The sequence below is a fragment of the Cucurbita moschata genome, unplaced genomic scaffold (genome assembly GCF_002738365.1).
Source record: "Cucurbita moschata cultivar Rifu unplaced genomic scaffold, Cmos_1.0 Cmo_Scf00015, whole genome shotgun sequence".
Taxonomy (NCBI): Eukaryota; Viridiplantae; Streptophyta; class Magnoliopsida; order Cucurbitales; family Cucurbitaceae; genus Cucurbita; species Cucurbita moschata.
In genome coordinates this window covers 4,035,689-4,045,615 of record NW_019268531.1, presented here as the reverse complement: position 1 = coordinate 4,045,615, position 9,927 = coordinate 4,035,689, and the positions used below count along the sequence as shown (strand labels likewise).

At 38.1% G+C, this 9,927-nt stretch overlaps 2 protein-coding genes across 2 annotated transcripts in view; one reads left to right on the top strand and one right to left on the bottom strand.

Annotated features, from left to right (window-relative positions):
• Positions 1-1,872, top strand: part of LOC111453596 — a 3,370-nt gene extending 1,498 nt beyond the window's left edge. Inside the window, exons 3-6 of the mRNA XM_023094737.1 lie at position 1; positions 611-805; positions 1,092-1,256; positions 1,388-1,872. The exon at position 1 is cut by the window's left edge and continues 122 nt beyond it. Of these exons, the coding sequence (XP_022950505.1) occupies position 1; positions 611-805; positions 1,092-1,256; positions 1,388-1,816 (790 nt within the window). The 3' untranslated portion in view covers positions 1,817-1,872. The remainder of the gene's footprint in view (positions 2-610; positions 806-1,091; positions 1,257-1,387) is intronic.
• A 1,277-nt stretch (positions 1,873-3,149) lies between these two features.
• LOC111453584 (RING finger and transmembrane domain-containing protein 2-like) lies at positions 3,150-8,786 on the bottom strand. The gene is made up of 9 exons (XM_023094723.1): positions 8,361-8,786; positions 7,566-8,194; positions 7,382-7,458; positions 6,370-6,538; positions 5,239-5,327; positions 4,928-5,092; positions 4,759-4,836; positions 4,365-4,468; positions 3,150-3,608 (listed from the first exon to the last, which is right to left on the bottom strand). The coding sequence occupies exons 2-9, from the start codon at positions 8,173-8,175 to the stop codon at positions 3,503-3,505; spliced, it is 1,398 nt and encodes a 465-aa protein (XP_022950491.1). The 5' UTR covers positions 8,176-8,194; positions 8,361-8,786; the 3' UTR covers positions 3,150-3,502.
• Positions 8,787-9,927: the final 1,141 nt, after the last annotated feature.

The following is a 9,927-nucleotide window of genomic DNA, read 5'->3' as shown; positions in this document are numbered from 1 at the left end:
GGTAAGAACAGAACTTGGTTTTATTGTATTTTCATATCTTGTTTTTTTCTTGTCTCCAAGTTAGCTTACTAATTAGCTGTCCATTTCTCAGATTAATCGACCTTTTTGTACTTGAAAATATAGATTAATAGTATCTCTGCCTGATTTCAATTTGCAAGATGGTAAAATACATTGGAATATCTAGAGAACATCTCTCTCGATCATATATTTTCATGAAAATTATCACCTCACACTTAGGAATTTTAAAAATTCAAGGCCTCCTACTCTAATATACTATGATAAATAAATGTTACAAAATCCAAAAACTTGACTGCATAATCGAGTCTGATTTAAAAGTTGGAAACTCTTTATGAAAGGAGTAGTCCCACGTTGGCTAATTAAGAGGGAAGGTCATAGGTTTATAAGTAAGGAACACTATTTTCATTGGTACGAGGCATTTTGAGAAAACTAATAGAGCTTATGCTCAAAGTGGACAATATCATACCATTATGTAGGTTCGTGATTCCCAACCAACTTCATTCAAGAATATCTTTGGTATGGGTTCTTAGTGAACGGATATTCTAAATTAGATTTGGTCATACCATTTTCAACACCTCGTCTTGGTTTGCAGGAAGGTCGCCCAATTGTGGGAGCTAAGACTACAGACATCATTCATGAAACTCGCAAACTGCAGATTAGGAGAAAGGGCAACAAATCTGAAGGATTATTTCCTACTGTGAATAATCCATGGCAGCAACCAAATCTACTGTCTCCAGAACCACGGATGCAAGCACATCATGAAACTCAACTGAAGGCATCTCGAGACGTAAGGTGCCAACTTTGTAATTATGTATCGTAATGCAACTCAATGAATTTTTCTCTTTCTCAAATTAAAGTCAAAATGATTGGAGTTGGATTCATCGTCTTAGCTAAGTTTAATCTGACAAAGTAAGTTGAAACTGTTTCCTAAGCTTGAGATTTCCAATGTGAATTTCATCAATTGAATTTAGATGGTTAATTTTACTCGTACTTGCTCGAACTTCAGTAAAAAATACCTTTGGTGATGAGTGCATCAATGGCATAACAATGTCAAAAGTACCTGTGGAATGTAGGTGGCGATGGCTACAGCTGCCAAAGCCAAACTATTACTCCGGGAGCTGAAAACCATTAAAGCAGAACTGGCTTTTGCTAAAGAAAGATGTGCACAATTAGAGGAAGAAAACAAAATTCTCAGGGAAAATCGAGAGAAGGGAGACAATCGTGCAGATGATGACTTGGTATGTATTTACTTTCCTCTCTCAGTTCTTGCCAGATCTTTAAGACTAGAACATCAATTCAAAATCATGGTTTGTATGTTCTAATGTTCATTTGGATCATGAAAAGATTTTTGAACTGTTTCTAAATCCAGATTCGGCTTCAACTTGAGACTCTTTTGGCTGAGAAGGCTCGTTTGGCGCATGAGAATTCGATATATGCACGCGAGAACCGATTCCTAAGGGAAATTGTGGAGTACCACCAACTGACAATGCAGGATGTGGTTTACCTAGACGAAGGAATGGAAGAAGTGACAGAATATTATCCAAGATCCACCTCTCCAGAGATCACCAGAATGCTTTTTAATTATGGTTCCCCACATTCCTCAACTTCTCCAACCTCACCTTCAGCAGCAGCCATGGAAGATCTTCCTGTTCCTCGTGTTCATCCAAAAGAAGGGAAGGACGACGACGACGATGACGATGATAAAGAAGACAGTGAGGGAGACCCATCTCCCACTACAGTTTCTGAGGAAGAAGAAGGTACAGAAAACTCCCCATTGCCTTCAAGTACTTCTTCCTAAGGAGTTTGCTTACTGTTCTTTCAGCTAATAATCTGTGAAAAGCAAAAAAAAAAAAAGGTTATGTTTATTCTTTTTTGTTGAAGAAATCATACAAGAATTGCAGGTGGGGGCAAGCAAGAAGGCAGAGTTTGATGTGGTGGTTTGATTCTTGTTTTTTTTTTCCCCATTTATTGACCATTTTTTTGCTACTGAAATTAACAAAAGTGAGAATTGTAGAGTATATGCCAATGCCAGGTGATAAATGTTGCAAAATAATGCACTATCAATTCATTCTTTTTTCTTGAGCATGGAATTACATGTTCATCAATATTTTGATTTGTTCTTATCATATCTTTTGATGGGTAATTGCATAATGGAGAGATTTCTATGGAGTATTTAACAAAAACTATATATATATATATTTCAGACCTATTGTCCCAAAAAAAAAAAAAAAAAAACTCTTGTCATAGGCCCATTCCTCATCAGAAATAAATACAGTGAAATTAGCTTATTCTTTCCTCGGATTCGTAACTAAGAAAGATGTTTACTCCTCAAAATATCCCATATACGTAGGTACGTAGGCGGAAACTTTTTCCGACGACGGGAGAAGGGGTACAAGGGAAGGAGGGTAAATTTATCCTGTCGGGAGTAAGTAAGATCCTTAAAATATCTCATATATGTAGGCGGGAACAGGAGAAGGGGGTACAGGGGAAGGGGGGTAGATTTATCCTGACGGGAGTAAGATCCTTAAAATATCCCATATACGAGAGGAAGGGGTAGATTTCTCCCGAGACGGGAGAAGGGGGTATAGGGGAAGGAGGGTAGATTTCTCCTGATGGGAGTAAGATCCTTAAAATATCTCATATAGCGGGAGGGGAGGAGAGTAGATTTATCCTGATGGGAGTAAGATCCTTAAAATATCTCATAGCGGGAAGGGGGATAGATTTATCCCGATGGGAGTAAGATCCTTAAAATATCCCATATACGTAAGCGGGAAGTGGGAAAGGGGTAGATTTATCAGAGGAAGAGTAATAATAATGTTTATTATATAATATATATATATATATAATGAAGAGATATCTACATTAAATTGTATTCTTCGTTCTTAATGGAAATATAAATGTTAATTAAATATGGATGGAATAAAATTGAGGGAAAAATCAATTTATACCTCTTGAAATTATTAAATCAATTGAAATTTCAAATTATTACATTAAGCTGAAAATTACATTTATCTATTTGATTATTTTAGAGTTTTAATTATGAAAGTTTTAAATGATAAATTAATAAATTATAAAGAAATTATATAATTGTACAATTTTAATTAATTTAATTTAATTTAAAGACAAATCAATAATCAAACTGGGCATTATATGTAACAATTTCTCATTTTATGCATTTGGACTAATTTATAAATCAACACAACAACTGACTTTGGTACTAAATTTACACTCCAGACTCAGCAATTCATTAATTTTGCATATGTGGTTAAACCCGTCCTCCTCCGTAACACAAAAGGGACACTATTACGTATACATTCCGATACCGAATCGGCGTTCCCGAGCACATTCTTCTTGTGAGCGCAGTCTTTGCTACACAAAATGTACATCTAACTACACAGGCCATTAGTTAGATGTACATTTTGTGTAGGTAAATATGTGATGAACCACAAAGCCTCTCATGGGGCTGCTGGAAGTAATAAATGGCTTAGAAAACCTGGAAAAACAGACTGGTTGATCCATCACCAAATGACCTCAGATCTGCAGGTTTAACCAAAGCCCTACACAATGGACACGTTCGTTCCCGCTCGAACCTGCACGTAGCACCATCCAGTCCAATATTGGTATCGAAATGAACAATATATTAACAACACTAAACCAAGTTACACAACACATTTCTCCTTTCTTAGGCCCTTTTTGTTTCGACGTTCTAGTTAATATAAGCATGACAAGAAATGTGAGTTTCATTCGAGATCTCCTTAGGAACTAGATACCGAGACTCAAAAGTCATAATGAAAGATAAAATATAAGAAGTGTGATGTAACCGCCCAAGCCCAAGCCCAAGTCCGCCACTAGCAGATATTGTTCTCCTTTGATTTTCCCTTTCGGGCTTTCCCTCAAGGTTATAAAACACATCTGCTAGGGAGAGGTTTCCACATTCTTATAAAGAACGCTTCGCTTCGTTCCCCTCTCCAACCAATGTGGGATCTCACATGTGAGTTTCGTTTGAAATCTCCTTAGGTACTAGATAACAAGACCCAAAAGTCGTAGCGAAAGATAAACAATAAGAAATGCAAGTTTCGTTCGGGATCTCCTTAGGAACTATCTCTATCCCATATTGCCTTTGTTATCAAGTCCTAACAAGATCTAAAGTCTCTCATCCGCTACGTCGTACTTCGATCAACAATAACATGTGACTATTAAACACTCGAACACTAATATTAAAACTATTCCAGCAAAGACTCAAGTATGCTTCAACCATAAATCGAAATCATAACCTCTTCGAAACGTTCAATAGTTTAATATGATGTAGAACACAGATATGGGAGAATTTCATGCAATAAACTTACCACTCTGATACACAATCTTCACAAAATATGTGTTTACATCGGAGTAGGATAGGAGCGTGCATCTTCTCTTGGCAAATAGCACACAAATCACCAGCTGCATTCACCTGCATTACCCAAATAACAACTATAATCTCAACGATATTCCGCTCTCTCCGTTCCTATTGCATTAAAAAGTTTCAAATGAAGGAAGCCCTACAGATTACCGAGAGAAACGAGGCCAAAAACATTACAAATATAGCCCCCCAAATAGAAGAGACGATACCAACTTGAGTACAGTTCAATTGGGTGAGACACTAATTTCCAACGATGCATTAAAATGAAACGTACATGGCATCCAACAGCAAGAAAGTTCGATTAATTGGAGAAAGGCATGGACAAATGAGATCCAATATACCTGCTCGGACGTCGCATATGCCCCATAATGCACCTCTTTACGTGACAGTGCTTTCAAAGCAGCAAAGAAGGATTGCACCTAAATCCGCATAGAAAAGAGAGATGAGACAGGGAAGGGAGATGATAACAGATAAGAGAGACCATCAATAGTGAAGAAACAGAAAACGTACCTTTTCAACAACAGATGTGAGTTTGAAAGTTAAGTACAGTCCCGTCAATAGCGAAGAAAATAGACTCCCATACTCTTTGTTCAAAAAGAAGCGATACCAGACAGGAGCGGGCAATAACGCACGGTACAGTAGTAGCAAATATTCGACTAAAGTTAGCATTTGACCCTGGAGATAGCGTGAATGTTAATAGTGCGTTCTCACAGACCGACAAACTAAAGCTACCACTTCATTCACTTTCTACATGAATATTTGTTACTGATTCAAAAAGGAGCTTAATGAATAAACAAGAGTCAACTTCTATATTACCTCACCTGTTTACGATAATTGCGGCCTCTGCTGTTCTTGTAATACATCAATAGAATGCACTTCACCACCATCACTGCTTGGCGGACCAAAGTGTCTGAGAAACCAACACAAAAGCATACAATTCACCAAACCAGTTACAACATTTACCATTTACTTTTGTAAATTGTAAGGAATAATTGCAGAGAAAAGCCCTGCTCAACATATAAATCAGTTTTTAATTCAATGAACACTCATTACTTTACCTTTCAAAAGCCAACCATTAAGAGCTTCTAACAACCATCATCAACATACCGAAGGAAACACGTGTTAATCCTATAAACATTGAAGATTATTTCCTTTATCTTTCAAAAGCCAACCCTTAAGAACCCTGAACTCCAAATCCTACGGGTATATTAACGTCGGTTAAGAATTTAATGATCACTCCAAACTTTCTTTGGAAGGAAGCAGATGCAATAAAAGGCAGTCATTTAGTTAGGTGGGGCAAAGTTAAGGTTCCTCGTTCTTTTGGGAGGCATGGGAGTGGACGAAAAAGATACGCTTTCGAGGATGGTTGTGAAAAGAAAATTTGGAGGATCTTTATCTCATCTACTCCTCATTGTAGTTCCAGAAGTAAAGTTCGAGATTTATTTGGAAATCAGTTTGGTATTCGATGGTGCACGCCTAAGCTTCTTGAAGATTGGTTTTTTGATCTCTAAATGGCTAAGGTGTTGTGGTTCAACGTGGCAAAGGCTATCTTGGTCGTTTTGGAAGGAAAGGAACAATAAAATTTTAAGGATAAGTTCAATTCTTTTGGTTACTTTGGTGATCTCACAGTATATGGCTTTCAATTGGTGCAGCCAACACAAGTCTTTTTGTAATCATTCCACTTTGATCATCCATTTAGGGGAGGAGACGCCTTTTGTTCTTTGTTTCTCGAACGAAGTGGTTTAAGTCTCTTATAAAAACTTTTAAAAAATGAAGCAAAATGAAGAACTTAATGATCACTCAGAAGAAATTTAAGAAAATAAATGAATTGCAGAAAATTATGCGACTAGGCAGCTTAGCATAGTAAACAACTTCTTTGCTACGGTAACGCTTATAGATCATGATCAGCGAACATACGGTAACACTCAGTAATAACTTCAACAGAAGGTTACCGTTCACCATGATGATGAAAATAGCATGCCAAAAAGGAGGTATTGCTCGAGGAGGAAGCATGATCAGCGGATATAAAAGGCCATCATTTTGATACCACCAGTACACACCAATGACATGAATGGTGAATACAAGAGATATGCCAACCAACACAGAGATTTTTCTCTCCCCCTGCAGGAACCAATTAATTAAGTTTACGATTAGAAAACTGCATTAAACAAAAAAGAAAACGTCTAACAAGTTCGATCACTGTCATATATAAAGTGATTAGGTTTTAGCCAAACGAACAGGGAGCGTGATTTGGATGCAATTTCTGATAACCAGATGGAATTTATTTCAGGAGGCAAAATTTACGCCCGACCCTAACTGGAAGCATTGAACGACTAACTATAAGAGAGCCTGCTCAATGAACTGGCCAGCCTGGTTCTATCAATCTTAAGAAGGCAAACGAGCGTGACGACCGGGAAGTTCTGGGTGCAGATGCTAAAAGAAATTCAACCATCATGTAAAATATGTAATGTCAACTATTCTATCGTTCTTAATGGCCAAAAAGGGAAGATTTCGAATCTCACCATTTCAATTGACAAGGCAACAGATATCACATCAAAAGTAAAATAGTTTTGTAGCTCTAGATGCCCACATTTCTCAAATATAAAAGACAGCTCAAGATGCATGTTCGATCATTCGATATAAAGGGAAGATCAGGTTCATTAAAGTTTTTCTGTTTAAGGTAGCGGAAGTGGGAAGGGGGTGAGATTTGAGGATGTCTTGGGCTTTGACTCTCGTGACTCTTCACGATGTCTAATAGTAAAGGTTAACTTATCAGTGACGTGCAGACAAGCAACAATTGCGGTGGGCTCTTGAAGTAGGCCTATATATTCCCTATAGGTGACTTAATCAACTAGCGGACCTTCTTGTAATCTCCTAAGATCAACTATTCTCACAGGACAACCACCTAACTCTATCACGTTTGGTTGTCAAGTCATTCGAACATTAAAATATACCATAACACACCTTTAACGCTGTTTGTTTTCGCAAAATATCGTTTGACTTGTACATGAAAGCAGCAATCCATATTGTCACAAAGAAGCCTGTAAGTAAGTTCAGGATGCAAATATCAACACCAGAAGGAGAAAGATTGCAGAGAAATATACATGGAAACATGTAATATTAAAACAATGAGAGCCGTCTTAAATACCTTGCAAATGCTGTCGAATGAAGACCACCAGTAGAAGAAAACTAAATGGGAGAATCTGCTCAATCCCCCGAGCAGCCTGTTGAATATCGTACCTTTGATAAGAAGAATCCCTGCTATTTCCCCCAGCTGCCTCCGAGGCATCCCCATCAGCGCCTGCATTTCTCGATTGAGGAATGCCCTCTCGAGCACCACGTTCAGTAGCAGAATCTCCCTGGCTAAGCTCCGACGCCAAGGTCACAGATTGCGAAGACACTGCATTCCGACCATTGACTTCCCTCGCTTGCCCAACTACTAGTCCAGCACCATCTCTCCCATGTTCTGGTTCCCCATCCCCAATTATCCTAATCAAAACCTCTCCATCATTACTGGCACCCGAAGATTCGTCAATCTGGCTGCGAAGATGGCCTCGAAAAGCCGAAGGCAGTCGTGCACTTATCAACGCCTCAGGTTCTTGATGACTTGGGCGGCCACGAAGAAGACCCGAATACTCTAATAGAGCAGAAAGTGGAGCCTGAATAATATTCGAGGCAGATAACAATCCAAACCTTCTTGAACTACCACTGGTGGAAGCAGCTCTATGAGAGTCAGGGTCGATACCAGACCCTTCCATTCGGGTGAATGGCCTAACCCTAATCGCATAACATTCAAGACAATCAAAACAACAACAACAGACGAAATTTCAACCATGACATAAAGAAGGAACACAAATTTCCGCGTAATAGAAGCAGGATAAAGATCAAGAAGTTCAAAGCTACAAGAAATGATCAATAAAAACAAGAAAACGAGCTTAATTACCTTCTCCGTAAACGAGACTCCGTGGAGAACCTCAGATGAAGAAAAATCACGGCATGGCAAGAACCCAGATAAGAAAATCCAATCTACAGTAGTTCTAGCTACAACAAGAACACAAAATCAAGACTGAATCAGAAATCGAGCAAGTGGGGCGCGATCATCGGATTAAAAGGTCAAAGAAACCCGCCGATCACGAAAAGAGGGCTTGATTGAAAAGGTTTGATGGGGTTTCGATGGCGATAATGATATAGAAAAATGGGGGAAAATTGAACCCTATGAATGAAGCTCTCGAGCGATGGAGGGCAAAGAGAGCGAACCAGAGAAAAAGGGGAAAGGTAAAGAAGGAAGATCAGCTCTCTCCAAGATCAATATCTGATCGCAATTTCAGAGAGAGCTTCGATTTATTACCTTTGTTTCCCTTACAATCTATTCGTTTGAATACAATCTAGAAAATCCAAAACAATGGGAATTTTTCTTTAATTTGGTTGATTTTGTTTATGATGTGTTCTTATGGCTCAAAAACTCAATCAATTTAGATTATTAAAATTTCAAATTTGGTAGCCCGTTAACATTTTTTTTTGTTGGGTCGACCGAGTATGTTATGACCTAACCCAATCTTGCCATACCTTCAAGATTTTATGAAAATTGATAATATTTGACTTTTGTAATCTATGTTCAATCCGAACATTATTTGTTTGTGGGTTGACATTTTCTTTGTTGGGTCAACCCGAGTATGTTATGAGCTAATCCAAACTTGCCGTACCTTTAAGATTATATGAAAATTGAGAATATTTGACTTCTGTAATCGATGTTCAACCTGAACATTGATTATAAAACCTAACCTAACCTAATTGTTTATGGTTGGGAGAGGGAAACGAAACATTCTTTGAAATGGTGTTGAAACTTTTTCCTAACAGACTCGTTTTGAAACTGCGAGGTTGATGGCTATATGTAACGAGTCAAAACGGACCTACTTGTTTATGATTGGGAGAGGGAAACTAAACATTCCTTGAAATGGTGTTGAAACTTTTCCCTAACTGACTCGTTTTGAAACTGTGAGGTTGATGACCATCTGTAACGGGTCAAAACGGACAATTTTTTCCCAACAGACTCGTTTTGAAACTGTGAAGTTGATGACCATATGTAACGGGTCAAAACGGACAATTTTTTCCTAACAGACTCGTTTTGAAACTGTGAAATACAGTTGATGACCATATGTAACGGGTCAAAACGGACAATATTTACTAGCAGCGGACTTGCCCTGTTATAAATGATATCAAAGTCAGAGCAATGATGCTAGCCTCTAAAGAGGGTGGATTATGCCATCTCCGGAACCATTCCTAAATCAACATAAAGATAACATCTTATATGTTTTAAAATGTTAATTGGGCCTTAGATTCACAAGCCCATTTATCTCATGAACTTTAATTGGGCCCATTTGAGTTTGGGTCTTATCTGAACGGCTAAGTGGGCTGAAATTGTAGCCCATTAAAGTTAGTAATGGGCCGAGATGGTCCACTAACCTACTTTTCATTTGACGTGGAAATAGAAGGGTGAGAAAATCGATGTG

Bases quoted from the DNA above. Each gene is read 5' to 3' on its own strand.
- LOC111453584 (XM_023094723.1), bottom strand. From the start codon at position 8,175: ATGGAAGGGTCTGGTATCGACCCTGACTCTCATAGAGCTGCTTCCACC. The intron at 7,459-7,565 runs GTATTTAAGACG...ACTTACTTACAG, and splicing joins CATTCGACAGCATTTGCAAG to GCTTCTTTGTGACAATATGG. The intron at 5,093-5,238 runs GTGAGGTAATAT...CGCTATCTCCAG, and splicing joins GCCGCAATTATCGTAAACAG to GGTCAAATGCTAACTTTAGT.